General features: G+C 44.2%; 1 protein-coding gene across 1 annotated transcript; it reads right to left on the bottom strand.

Annotated features, from left to right (window-relative positions):
• Positions 1 to 2,395: 2,395 nt before the first annotated feature.
• LOC310963706 (uncharacterized protein) lies at positions 2,396 to 5,513 on the bottom strand (the record flags this gene model as incomplete). The annotated part of the gene is made up of 2 exons (XM_083936612.1): positions 2,396 to 3,383; positions 4,639 to 5,513. 2 exons carry the CDS (start codon positions 5,511 to 5,513, stop codon positions 2,396 to 2,398), a joined length of 1,863 nt encoding a protein of 620 aa, XP_083792738.1.
• Positions 5,514 to 15,250: the final 9,737 nt, after the last annotated feature.

Here is a 15,250-nt window from a genome sequence, read left to right on the forward strand (position 1 = left end):
AAGCTGTTTACAGTAAGGACGGGACACTGATGACCTCAGCTGATCAGGTAATCTGGCGGAAGACTTTGAGGAACTCCTTAATCTGACTAACGCCCTCTTTTGCAGAGGCAGAGCTGGAGACTGATGGTAATCATTGTCAATATCTCTGGCGGAAGTCACCAAAGTAGTCAAACAACTCCACAGCGGCAAAGCCCCACGGATTGATGAGATTCGTTTGGGTTGGGAGGGGCTGTCTTGGTTGACACGTCTCTTCAATATTGCGTGGAAGTCTGCGACAGTGCCAAGGGAGTGGCAGACCAGGGTGGTGGTTCCCGTATTCAAAAAGGGGGACCAGAGGGTGTGTGCCAATTACAGGGGTATCACACTACTCAGCCTCCCTGGTAAAGTCTACTCCAAGGTGCTGGAAAGGAGGGTTCGTCCTATAGTCGAACCTCAGAATGAAGAAGAACAATGTGGATTCCCTCCTGGACGTGGAACAACGGACCAGCTCTTCACTCTTGCAAGGATCCTGTAGGGGGCCTGGGAGTATGCCCATCCAGTCTACATGTGCTTTGTGGATCTGGAGAAGGCATATGACCGGGTCCCCTGGGATATACTGTGGGAGGTACTGCGGGAGTATGGGGTGAGGGGGTCACTTCTGTGAGCCATCCAATCTCTGTACACCCAAAGCGAGAGCTGTGTCCAGATCCTCGGCAGTAAGTCGGATTTGTTCCCGGTGGGGGTTGGCCTCCGCCAGGGGTGCGCTTTGTCACCAATCCTGTTGGTGATTTTCATGGACAGGATATATCGAGGCGTAATCGTGGTGGGGAGGGGTTGCAGTTCGGTGGGCTGAGGATCTCGTCTCTGCTTTTTGCAGACGATGTGGTCCTGATGGCATCATCGGTCAGTGACACTTCAGCACTCACTGGATCGGTTCGCAGCCGAGTGTGAAACGGCTGGGATGAGGATCAGCACCTCTGAATCTGAGGCCATGGCTCTCAGCAGGAAACCATTGGTTTGCTTACTCCAGGTAGGGAATGAGTCCTGACCCCAAGTGAAGGAGTTCAAGTACCTTGGGATCTTGTTTACCAGTGAGGGGGCGATGGAGCATGAGTTTGGCCGGAGAATCGGAGCAGCAGGGGCAGTATTGCAGTCGCTTTACCGCACCGTTGTGATGAAAAGAGAGCTGAGCCGGAAGGAAAAACTCTCGATCTACCGGTCAATCTTTGTTCCTACCCTCACCTATGGTCATGAAAGCTGGGTCATGACCGAAAGAACGAGGTCACGGGTGCAAGCAGCCGAAATGGGTTTTCTCAGGAGGGTGGCTGGAGTCTCCCTTAGAGATAGGGTGAGAAGTTCAGCCATCGGTGAGGAACTCGGAGTAGAGCTGCTGCTCCTTTGCGTTGAAAGGAGACAGTTGAGGTGGTTAAGGCATCTAGTAAGGATGCCCCCTGGGCGCCTCCCTAGGGAGGTGTTCCAGGCACGTCCAGCTGGGAGGAGGCCTCGGGGAAGACCCAGGACCAGGTAGAGAGATTATATCTCCACACTGGCCTGGGAACGCCTCGGGATCCCCCAGTTAGAGCTGGTTAATGTGGCCCGGGAGAGGAAAGTTTTGGGTTGAAGATGAGAGAGAGAGATGAGAGCTTAAAAGTTATTTCATAACAAATAGCACTATCACAAAGTCTTTATGTGCAAAACCAAATTATTCATTATATTGTGAGTTTTAGATGGTCTGCTTCTTAAACAGAATATCCCAGCATATCCCCTTTATGACTGCACACATGAACAACTGCTGCGACTGTAGAAATCTTTCACAGACTGCAGACATTGATGGTAACATTATCCTGTAAACACCTGTCAGAAACTAAACAGATACAGTATTTCCCTACATTAGCAAAGCAATAAGAAAGAGAGAGAAGAACATAAAGAAAAATAACGTATCACACAGATACGTCCTGCTGGGTTAGTAGGCAGATATTAGCCACAACTGTGACTTGCAGCTGAATCACTTATGACTTGCTTGTAATGGCACACAGCTTCAATCAGTGATTTTTATTGATAACTGACTTTCCAGCCTGAGGCTTAATAACTCCCAACTCTTCCCTTGCAGGCTTCACTTCATCACTTTTACCTCCATCTGCCTTAAAAAGCCTCAACTCATCGGTGCAAACGTCGATCCTGGGTCCCCTGTGCTTTAGATAGTAGTGAGAGAATACAACACAGAGGAAGAAGGAAGTGCGGACCAGGTCAGTTTATCCTCAAGACAAACATTGACTTTTGCAAGGGATTAACCTTCACTATCAATTGCAAACTGAATCAGGAGCTGTGTGTGTGTGTGTGTGTGTGTGTTTTTGCTGCCTGCAGGACAGACAAGAAAAAAATCCTCACTGCTGATACTTCAGATAATCTGCAGCTTTCACAGGCTGGTCATATCAGTTGTTTCATTCTCCCTGTCTCCTACCAGAGGGTAGGTTTGTGATGTTTTGCTTCTGTGCTGTCCAGTGTAACAGAGAGCGTCTCTGCCCATGGTAATGTTGTCTCTCTTATCAGCTGACAGACCATATATTCTGTCCCCCGAATTCCTCCTCAAAGGCAACACGTCTATTTCCACTGACTCAATTCTTAAAGGTAATGATCCCAGGTTCTCATTCACGGAGTGTCTTCTTGTAGGCAGAAAGTCTTCTCTTTGTACAGAGTGCTGGAGTAAGTGGAGCTGGCCGGGGAACAAGGAGCTGTCACACACACTGGGACTGGACCGACACCAGTCTGAAATACTGTGGTCTGATCCCGTTCGGCTGTCTGAACAGTCTCCGACCTTCTGCCCCAGTCCCTGGGCTCTAGCAAAGCTCAACATCCTGGGCATCGTAACAATGGATGCAGACGCTGCCACAGCAGCAGCAGCAATATGGTGGCGCTCAGGTTTGGTGTCTGTAATCACTGCGTCAGGAGACACCACTGCAGCTGAGCTGGTGAATGAGGCAGAGCCGAAGAGAGCAGAGACTTTCTGGTAGTAACGTGTCCGTATCACTTTTGCTGAGCGATACAGATCCCCTATGAAACAGTAACAAATGGGGTTAAGACTGGAGTTTGTCAGACCGAGCCACTGAGCAAATGGTCGTGTCTGCAGCAGCCAAGACGGTGGCCTTTCCTCGCAGTCGATCCAAAGGTCAACCAAGTAGAGCGGCAGCCAGGACACTGCGAACAGCAGCACAAGACACACGACCATCTTAGCAATCTTCTGGCGTGTCTTGAGGCGCGAGGCATGCAGAGCTTCGCTGCGAGGATCAAGATCAGCGAATGTGGATTTCTTTCCTCCCCAAAGCCTCCTGCCAGTTAGAAAGCCTATGGTGAGGTTAAAGGTCACTGGCAGGCAGTAGAGCATCACAAACAGCAGCACATTGTATCTGTGGAAGAAAAGGTAAACCATTAAAAATAAGATACTGATTTGATTCCCATCTGAAATTATATTTTAATTTAAATATATCTATAAAATCCCTATGTATATGTGGTGAAACACTCACTGTAACATTTTCTGTTGCTGGAGATGCTCTCGCTACTCTGCTATTTAGAAATGAGTCAAGGATATTTTTATTACAATGATGACATGCTCTGTTTGAAGTTATGGATTGCTGCATAAGTATACCTATCAGGAACACAATGGGCTCCTTTCACAACTATGACGGTAACTCCTCTATTCAGCAACAAGATACAAGGATCAATATGACAATATGTAACCAACAGCACTGTCTTATAACTCCCAGTAGAATTAGCGTTAAGGGTATCGCTGCATAATTAAAACTATTTCTAAGACCTCGCAGCACACGGTTGCAAAGTGACTGGCAGACAATGAATATAAAGAGGCATATGCAGACAACCACTGAGTGAACAAAAGAGAAGTCCTTCTCAGTCACTTAACGGGATGAAGGAAAACAACACAGGAAGAAAAGAAACAAAAAGCCTGTCTCTAAACCTGTGTTTTGAGTTCACAATAGTGGTGAATTAGACAGTCCTCAAACACAGCATTTAAGAACCTCACAGGTTTGAATGGCAAGTGGGCCCCTATATGAGATGCTAACACCCCAAACCAAACTTTAAGAACCAGCACAGGCAAACACCAAGCCATTACAAATTCAGCTTCGCCCTCAAGTTCCCTCAAGGTGAAAAAACTGCAGACAACCAGACAGTCAAGCTGCACTTAAGTTATGTACCTGTTTGTGATCCAAAAACATATCAAAGAATAATCTACCCAATTAAAAAGTCTCATTATATCCTTGAAAATATGTGCTAAAAGTTAGTTAAGTACTAGTACTAGTACAGTAAAGTTTAACATGGTTAACTGGTCTGTGGTCTTTTTTTCTCAAGGGGAAACGCTTTAAATGGGTGAAATCACTGAATTCACTGGGTTGAACGGCCAATCAGAGAGCTCCCTGTCAATGACAGCATCCTCCAATTTCACATGCTCTATCGGCCATTACTGCCAACAGAGCTGGACACAATGAACACTAATGTTGATGAATGTCCAGGAAACGTGGCCCAACAGTATCTAATGACTCACTGTCAGCTTGACGCTGCATCATGGTTTTTGAGTGGACAAAATATCTGAAAATTAGTTTCAAAGACTGAACCATACTGGTTAATTCTGTCTGACGGAGAACCTACCCCTGTTTAAGGCGATGCTGAGGCCACTTCTCCTCACAGACCAAGATGGCAAATGTCTCAAAGCTGATCTCCCGCCGCTGGTTCATCACTGCAATGGGAGCGCACATGATCGAAGACACAGTCCACACCACAGCGATGGTCGCCAAGATCCGACGGCGGGTAAACATGGATCGAGCTCGCAGTGGTGACCGAACACTGTAGTAGCGATTCACGCTGATCACAGTCAGCGTTAACACACTAGCTGAGACAGAAACGGCCTGCGTGAAGGGCACCGCTCGACAAAGAAGGTCACCATAGACCCAGGCGGTGTAGATCTGGCTTCCCAGGGTGATGGGCATGCACACACACACCACAGCCAGGTCACACACCGCAAGGTTGACCAGCAGATTGCGTGTGGCGCTGACACCAGCTAGCCGCCGGCTTCGCCTGTTGGTGAGGACACGCAGGGACATTAAATTCCCAACAAATCCCAAAATGAAAGACAGACAGTACATGATGGTCAGAGCGATTGTGCTGGGCTCGTGGATTGTCCAGAGCAGCATGCTCTCCAGGTCCGCCAGGTCTTTCGAAGAAAAGGTGGACAGGGACAAAGAAAAGGTGGAGGAAGAGGAGGAGGAGGGTTTGTAGGCAAAGGTGGATGTTTGTCGAGAGGAGGAGGTGGTGGATAAGAAAGGGGAGGAGATGAGGGAGGAGGGCAGCAGAGAGGGCAGAGGTTGATGGATGGAGGCTGTAGTGGAGATCAAAGTTGGGGGCAGCATTATGGAGCTGTGGAAGCTGTGGTTGATGGTTTCTTGAGCGTTGTCGTACCGCAGCAAGGGAGAGAAGCTGGGCCGGATTGAGCTCCAGTCTGATGGTTGGTCCTGGGACAGATCCATGCTGCTGTCCCGGCAGGAACAAAACCACAACAGGAGAGGCAGCAGAAAGGTAAGAAAATCTCTGGACTGTATGGCTCACTGCACTGGTTTCATCATTAAAATCCATTCATAGACACGGCAGAGGAAAGCAAAACACCAAAATCAGAATCCAAAGGCTGGAAATCTTTCCCAAAAACCTAATTTCAGGCTCGGGTCCTGTCATCTGAAGGTCCTTCGGTTCTGTGTGGTTACACATCTTTGTAGCAAAATGTAAATTACATTCCCCCATCTTATGTCACATATGAGTCAGCTGGAGTCATGATGCTGTTCAGCACAGGTTCCAGTGCAGTCCTTACATAACATATGTACCATTCTTCCTCCAGGGAGTGGCTGTCTTATCCGACCAGCTGTTAATAGACTTTCTCACCTTCAAGGGAGGCAAATATCGTGCAGACCTCCCCCCCCTCCCCTCCTCGCTCTCTCTTCCTCCTCCTTACACCTTCAGTCCATCAGAGGGATGCAATCAGATCTGTTTAGAGAAAACATTACAGATATCAGAGACCGTCTGCACCTGCAGCTCTATTCATAGCTCTGTAGCAGACCAATCAGCAAATAACACATTCTGGGGAGAAAATCACTGGAGAGCTTTCGGCATCTCCCCCTGGTCAGCTTCTCCCAGTTAGGTTGTAGAAACATTCAGCAAGGAACAAAGTGAGGAAGGTTTCTGCTCAGGGATTGAATTGATATTGACTGTACTTTTAAGAATGTAGACATGGTAAAGAACAGTGTTTGCAGTATTGCTTTAATATTATTGATTGATTTAGCAAAGATAGCAGGATGTCACTCCAGAAATATAATAATAGAAAGATGTATTTCTATTTTATTATTACCATTGCTGTAAGAAGTCAAAAGTTGCAATATAGAAAGTTAAAAAATTCCACCCCAGCAATATCATACAAATACATATTTCAATCTTAAGTGATTAAAAGGCAGAGGTGAGTAAATGATGATCTTACCCTCAGGGAAATGCAAATCCAGCCAAACAACAGTTATTGTTTACTGACCGTGTGCGGATATTTTTAATGATGTAAGCCTGGAGATATTGAAAAGGCAGCCAGGTGCCGACTGAAGATCTGCACCAAATATACAAACAAACAAAAAAAGCACATTGGCAAAGTTGCTCCCGGATCGCGTAAAGCCGGCATCTGCGCGTAATAATCCGCCTTTGAGTGTGAAAGCTCCAGAGGGATCTGTGCTCTTCGTGTTTCCGACAGCTTTTCCTTTTTACACTAACGGGCTCCTCACATGTCTGCGCTCCAGTCGGCGGGAGCTCCGAGCCCGTCCGCCACTGCAGGACTGAATAAGAGTGCAGGGAGGGAGACGCTGCACACACTCACACACACACACACACACACACACACACACACACACACACACACACACACACACACACACACGTACGCACGCACACCGCGCACTCAACCGCGCAGCACCTTTGGCACTTCTTAAATCCAGTAATCAATCAAACAGTGGCTGCAACATTTCCATTATTCTTCATTTTTCTGTTACAACCCGGAAAAATGGACCGTTGCCCTTTTTTTTTTTTTTTGACGCTCAATGAAAAGAAGGAAAAATATCAGGATTTTCCTGTGCCAACCAAATATAAATTATTGACAAATTTATTCCCTTTTCAATGTTTTGCCAACAAGATCCAAGACTAGATCTATCTAATAGCCTACATCAATTTACATCATGTGCTTTTCGGCCACTTTTCTATCTGATTACAGCAAACACATACCTTTTATAATAAATGCTAGAGAGCAGAAATATATATTGGAAAGACATTTGTATGTATAAGGATGGAAAACATGTAAGGCTTCTCTCTGTGTGTGTACAATTTTTACTTTCCTTGAGAAGGCTTGTGTGCTTTTCCTTCTACTTCGTACTTAACTTCAGCACAGCCGGATCTGCTCTAAGGGGCTCAAGGGGCAGAGATCTGTTGTCGGGTTCCCTTTTAACTCACTGAACATGTATATAGTCTGTGTAGTGTGATAATAATGCACTAAAAAAAACGGGAGGCGGGTCTCCCCCGGGGAGGTCTCAGGTGGAAAAAATATGACATTTGTTTTCAAAAGAAAACCCCAGAAGAGCCTAAATGTGTGTGATCTGGTTCAAGAGGAAGTTCAGATACACACTTTTGGGGAATTTTCCTAGAGCCAGAAATGAATAATTGCCTTAGGACAGATCTTTTTATGTTCTGTATTTGTTGTAGTCTACAGCAATATTAAGCTGTTTTTGTCATGAACAGTTCAGGTATAACACAAAAAGTGGACTCGATGCAGACACAGACAAAAAGTAAAGTTACAAAACAAACGTTTAATATAATAAACGGACAAACGCAAAAACACTACAGAGAATACAAAAACAAGACATACTAAACGAACACGGGAATAACAGGAACAGGAAGAGGATGGAAGATCTGGGAGACGGACGGGAAACTACGGAGAAAAACAGAAAACAAACATGATGAATCGACTTACTACGGGGAGCGTGAAAACCACAACGAGAAAGGGGATGACAGTCCGGGGGGAATAGTTTTACCACTACAGGGTCGACGGCGGTCCGGCGCTGCATGCCTGTCAGCTTCAGGTATTTAAGGTGTTGGGGTAATCAGCATAACAGGCTGCAGCTTGGGGGAACGCCTACCGGACCTACACAGAGACGAGGGAGAGATTATGCAGGGAAACACAGACAGGGGGAGACAAACTCACACATAACGGAAGAGAGGAGGGTACTGACAGAACCAGATCATGACAGTTTTGGCTGATCTATTGAGTGTCTATAGAATCAAATAACTAACTTATTTGTTTTGGGTTGCACGATATGTTTTTTCAGCATTGACACTGTGAAGTGCGCACCACTCTTTTGCCGCTTGATACAACAAGGAAAAGTGAGACTAATCCAGTGTGCCCCATTAATTACCTATAGGTAACATCAGGTCTCCCTCAATGGGTGGGGTCTGTGCAGTCTGCCGCTCGGTGTGGGAGGATGCTGGGTGCATTACCTCCGTGGCGGTGCGCCGCAACCATTAATTGCACCGTTAATTCCAATTTGCCAATGTGTTGATGATTAAACTGTTTACTAGAGCATAACGTTCTTCATAGATCTAGCTTCTTAATTTTCCTCTCAAAGAATACTTGATTGATGCACTTACCCCTAGAGGGTGAGAATCCCTGCAGGCTATTTTTTTTTATTATATCGCATCAAAAACAACATTGCAATGGCAATTATTACCAGTATCGTGCAGCCATTATCATGTGAACAAAGAGGGGGGGGAGATCACAAGGATAAAAACATTTCTAAACACAATGCGGAGTGTTTAGAGGGTGACTGACAACATCCGCTCCTTCAAAGTTGAACAAAGGGGAACTCTGACCTGCAAAGCTGTCTGGCGATCACCCTGAAACAGGAAACACATGCTTGGATTTATCCGTCATACAGCCGTCAAGTCATACAGCAGGAGTTCGATGACCTTCCCTCAACAGTTCCCGCACAGAATTCATGCAGATACTTTGCTGAGATGAAGCCCAATGTGTTTGTTTTTTATATCATCTGAGAAAGGGCTATATGCAAAAGTAAATACATAATGCATGGCGATTTGTAATAATAATCCCGGGAGGGAAAAACATGTATATATTCATATAAAATCATAGAAATATTCATCATACATTATTGTTACAGATGCGTTACTCTCTCCAGATAAAGGCAGCCTTCTCCATCAAACAGGCCCAGACCAGTCTTAAGTGGATTAGCCAATGTGAATTATATATAATAATAATAGTACAACATACTTAGGCTGTTTAAGTGATGCAACAAAACTCAAATAATTAACCAATAGTTACTTAAATGGCTTAAGCTGGCACAAATTCTCCAGATTAACAGCGTACTGAGCAACTTTCATTTCAGACTATGTGAAACCGCTTTCACGTCTTTAACTGCTGTTGGTAAGATAGAAAATGAATTTAATTTAATAAGTCAGGATGAAATAATTGTATAGGGTCCAATAATTACCATAGCCCATATTCTTTGTGTTAATATTGATAACCAGTGAGCTCAAAGATCTCTCTGATGACTGCAGCTGCAGATGCACAGGGCTCGGAACAAAAGCTTCATCCCCGGATCAAACAGAGCAACATGCATTTTCAATTAATTAACTTAAATTAAAATGGCAAGGGCCCAAATCACCGGGCTTCCGGTTTTCAGCCGGGTACCACTGAATTAATAATTCCCTGTCACAAAGCGTTCTGATCAAATCGGTTAAATTCAAATGCATGCATACTCTGCCGTCACCCTCTCCACAGCGGACTCGTTTATTTTGTCTCAGGTCGACAGGTTGTCTCTCTTGTCTATTTATAGACGGCGGGTTCACGGCTCGTGGCAAAATAACCGCCTCTCACATGTTTTTAATGTGCGCTAAACCAAGCAGCACATTGTCTTTGGCATGTCTGAGCAACAAAGATAGGAGATTTCACATGCTGTTTTTAACCACCTGGGTTTAGAGTAGTGTAGATGTCCAGTATCACTAAGAAAGTACTGCCATGGCTTGAAAACTACATGCATTGTGAAATATCAGAATATCATGTTCATTTTCACCTTTCAAGGTAAATAAAAAACTGTAATTCAATATATTAAGCAATGGAGAAGTCTGTATTTAAAGATTTTATTGTTATTTTCTGTAAGCCTGTGAATGTTCTCATTCGTCCAGGTCATCGTTATCCTCAAAGCAATTTCAGTCAAAAACAACTGGACTGGTTGTTTGTCTAGGAAGACGTTTCACCTCTCATCCAAGAGGCTTCATCAGTTCATGTACGCATCTGACCAGGCTGGGACTGGTCCAACTAACTGGTGTGGAGATCCAGGTATTTAACCTCTCACAAGGCCGATGATGTCACTGACACCCTTTGTGCTTATTTTCTGTGTTTTTATATTTGTATGATGCTGTCTGTCCAAAAGAAAGGAAGACACGCACTATAAGAAAACAAGAAAGACAAAGACACCCACTCCTCAATATTGACTTCCAGCGCGACTGTTTGTGTTCAAGTTATGAGTCTCAAGAATATATATTATTTAGTTCCATTTCAAACACTGAATCATTTATAGTTTTCCCCCATAATCCCCTGGTGAATCTGAGATCTCTATCCAGACAGACAAACACATATAGCATTCTGTGACTCACCTCAGTTAGATTGTTTAGGAGTTTAGTAAACTCCAAAGAGTTATAGATTTCCTCTTTCTGAATGTTTTCAATTCACTTTCATAACAATTTGGACCGATATTATGACCAAAGGTAGTGTAAACACTTTGGATGATGCAGAACATTGTAGTCTCGTGGGTTTGGACGGTTGCTTTCTCTTTGAAGGTTAACGTTTCATAAACGCGGTACATTTTTGTCATTTAAAGGGATTGAAGGTATTTTTTTTTCTGCATGAAAGCAGTAAGCAGAAGGTTTACTTTTATCAAGAGGATAAACACATTGCTGTTCCTGTGACCCTGAAATGTTGACTAATGAGATCTGTGAAAGAAACGAGTGGAAGAGGTTTGAATACACTTCAGACTGTGGGATGCAGTAAATGCCATTTGGACTCTTTACAGCTCCTCCGCTGATGAGTGTTAGCAGCACCTTGTTCAGAAAGTCTTTGTGTTTCAGCCTGTAAAGGGCACCAACACAAAAGGGCCAGGAGGTGGGCGATTGTTTGCAGCCTTACATTATGATCTGAAATCATAACGTCTCTCTTAAAAATGTAATTTAATGTCATTGTTGACGATAAATACACAGGAATGTTAATTGTACATGCAATAAACACTTTCACTGCTTGATTTGAACTGTTCCTTATGGTCTGTAGCCAAAATAATGTTATGGTTTTAGCCCCAAAGCAATTTCAGTCAAAAGCAACTGGACTTGGTTGTTTGTCTATGAAGCGTTTCACCTCTCATACAAGAGGGAAACAACATAGCCATTCTGTATGTGGCTGGGATATCAGAGAAACTCAGGAGGATCTTCAACAAACACTGCATCCCTGTGTATTTCAAACCCAGTAACACTCAGATGCTCAGACTAGCACATCCCAAGGACAGAACACCACACACCCACAAAAGCAAACTGGTTTATGCTGTTCAATGCAACGAGGAATGCAAAGATCTTTACATTGGAGAAACTAAACAATCACTGCATAAACGCATGGCCCAACACAGGAGAGCTAACTCCTCAGGCCTGGACTCCGCTGTCCACTTACATCTCAAGGAGAAAGCCCACTCCTTTGATGACTACGATGTCCACATCCTGGACAGAGAGGACAGATGGTTTGAAAGAGGAGTTAAAGAAGCCATCTATGCAAAAGTAGAGAAACCATCGTTAAACAGAGGAGGAGGTGTGAGACACCACTTATCTCCAGTTTACAATGCTGCCCTTTCATCCCTTCCCAGGAGATTCAACAATCTAACCTCAAAGATCAACAATGGCCTCCTGTGACTCCAACGACTGTTGTTATGACCAAGTAGAGGACTAACGAAGTCGAAACCAACTTCCCACCAACGACGGTCGTTGGCATTTTGAGCACAAAAGGGTTCCAGTGACATCATCAGCCTTGTGAGAGGTTAAATACCTGGATCTCACACCAGTTAGTTGGACCAGTCCCAGCCTGGTCCTGGTCCTGGTCCAGTCCCAGCCTGGTCAGATGCGTACATGAACTGATGAAGCCTCTTGGATGAGAGGTGAAACGTCTTCCTAGACAAATAACAAAGTCCACGATAAAAACCATTGGCAAAAATGTGGTCCTGGAAACACTCACTGTACCGGGAACACAGAGGCAGTTTTGAATATTTTGCCAGGTTTTTATACGTCCCTCCGTCCATCTGTCTGTGGCCAGAACTTCTCACCGTTATAGTTTTCCAACCATGTAAGATACAATGATGAAACTACAAAAACAACTGTATGGTTGATATCAAAATGAAGGATGAGTTGTGATCACATCCCAAGATGGTCTCTTGTCTTTTTACTCCGACCACTAAAGTCAGAAATGTTTAAATTCAACACAAAGTGACTTTGAATGGTCAGTTCGAACAAATAACTAAAAAACTCTTTATCTTGTGGACCCTTGACTGTGAACACATTTGGCATTGAAAACAAAACCTGAAGTGAAAAAGGAGAAGAAGAATAAGATTGTAAGAGCCCGGTAACAATGAGCGTGAGTGTGTTACGTTTGTTCTTTGTTGGGAGCTTGGATTGAATGCCAGTCTTTTATTCTTCACTGCCAAAACTTTTTCCAAATGCCAATAAAACTTCTTTCAGTTCAGGTTTTCTTTTCAGCGGCCAACACTGAAGTTAATGTCCTTGCTCTGTATTATGTGTGCGGGTTTCTGAAATAACTAATGTTGAGATTTTTGCCTTCACCACAACAACATTTTTTTATAACCACACAATCACTGGATCTACTTTACAATGAAGCAAATGAAAAGTAAATCTTGCAGCAAGCAAATGTTCTCCCAACATGACTGTTTATTCATTCTTTGACGTCCCACAGATTTTAAATAGATCATTATCTTCATTGTGCTCAGTGATGCACAGAGTAAGCCTTGGCCATTAAAAAGAATGTATTTCCTTTTGAAATTAACTAAAGTGTTACTATGAGTCATTTTATGCCCTTGTGTAAATCTTCACATACAAAACATTTAAGCAAGCAACCCTAAAAATGTCATAATGTCAAAATAATTAACGACAGGTGGATCAGAGAGGTTGATTTGACAGCTCATAGTGCAGGACGGTCAGGACACAGGACTGAAGACAGTATCTAACTAAAGTGGACGGAGTCTCTGTCCATCTGTCCTTCTATTTACTCAACAGCACTTGACATCATACTTGGCAGGGGTGTTGCTGAGGACCAAAGGAAGTGCAGTTTTGAATACGATCTCTTGAGATCTACAGGACATTTATCAGTAGTGTGTAATGTGTCACAAACCGGGCCGCACGGCCATGACAAAACAAGGAGATGCACACATGAGACAATTAACTAATTATTTATTCAAGAAAAAGTAACTTCAACTAATCATGTGTAGTGAGTGGAATCAGTGCTGTAGGTGAATGCATGAGTGAAGAAGTGTATGTGTAATGTTGTAAGACGGATGAACAGAATCCCAAATGCCAAACAAAAGGTGTCTCTGGGAGGAGAGCCACCCTGACTGAGCTCCAGGAGAGAGTTAAGAGCACCCAGACTCTCACAGCCCAGGTGGTGCCAATGATGCTGACGACCCTGCTGATGTCCGAGGGAGAGAGAGAGAAGGGAGGGTCGTCACAAATGTGCACACAGTAGTGTCTTGAGAAAGGACCTCTATTAACTGTTATACCAGCGAACGGGATGTTGGGCACAGCGCCCTCTCCTTCGCTCGCTGCAGTACATTCAAGAACATTTGAAGAAAAAGAGGCTTTTATTCCTGGATATAGCCGGATCCCAAACAAATAGCTTTTAGCAAATGATGCTAGTGGTTGCAACTATGTCATGGAAGGTGTTTTGTTCAGGGCACAAGGAAGCTCAGTGTCGAGTGTGAAGCTGTTTGGATGAGAACAATACCATGAGGCCAAGCACTGATAATAACACCATGATATACTGTAAATGAAACATATTAAGATACACAAATGTTTATAAATGTGAAAAAAATGAGCTAAAAGCTGGGCGACACGGTGTTATGGTGGTTAGCACTGTCCCCTTACAGCGAGAGTGGTTCCTGGTTCGTATCCTGTCTGGGGCCCTTCTGTGTGGAGTTTGCATGTTCTCCCCGTGTCTGCGTGGGATTTCTCCGGGTTCTCCGGTTTCCTCCCACAGTCCAAAGACGAGCAGGTGTTTGGTTAATTGATGTCTCTAAAATTGCCCGTAGGTGTGAATAGTTGTCTGTCTCTGTTCGTCTCTATGTGCTCTGCGATAAACTGCCGTCCTGCCCAGTGTGTACCCCGCCTCACGCACGATGTCAGCTGGGATCGGCTCCAGCCCCCCCTGCGACCTCGATAGGGACAAGGTGGTTGAAGATGAATGAATGAATGAGCTAAAAGCTAAATATACACCAAAGTGCCAAAGTTTTACAAGAGACAAAAAACCTCAACATATTACAAAATACAACATTTAACTACAATAAGCTGATAATAACTGAGAACAAAATGTGCCTTAATGTGCCATCCAAGAGTTGAAAAGCTTCTTTTATTTAAAACAAATTGAGCAAAACCTCCTGCCAGAGGGCAATTCCTCAAAAAAGGGAGCTGCTGCGAGAATCATCTCTAACAATTATCAGAGCCTTTTGGTGTAAACTGGAGACAGAAACTCAGTAGAGGCGGCTGTGTCTCGGGAGGAAGAGCGGGTCTCCCACTAATCAGAAGATTTAATCCCCGGCTCCTCCAGTCTGCATGTTAAAGGGCCCCTGGGCAAGACACCGAACCCTAAGTGAACGATTTGATTAGATCCTGATGAACAGATGGCACTTTGCATGGCATCAGTGTAAGAATGAGTGCATGTGAATGGGTGAATGTGGCAAGTAGTACCTTGAGGGATTGGAGACTAGCAAGGCCCTGTCTAAAGGTACAAGTTAATTTACCATTTTGTCACGACAGGCCCCACTGTGCGCTATTATGATGGGCGCTGGTGCACACTAGTTACTAGTTATGAAGCACACACACCATTAGGAGTATATATGATTTAGTAACAAAGGTGTGAGAT

This window comes from Echiichthys vipera (genome assembly GCF_963691815.1).
Source record: "Echiichthys vipera genome assembly, chromosome: 2".
NCBI lineage: Eukaryota > Metazoa > Chordata > Actinopteri > Perciformes > Trachinidae > Echiichthys > Echiichthys vipera.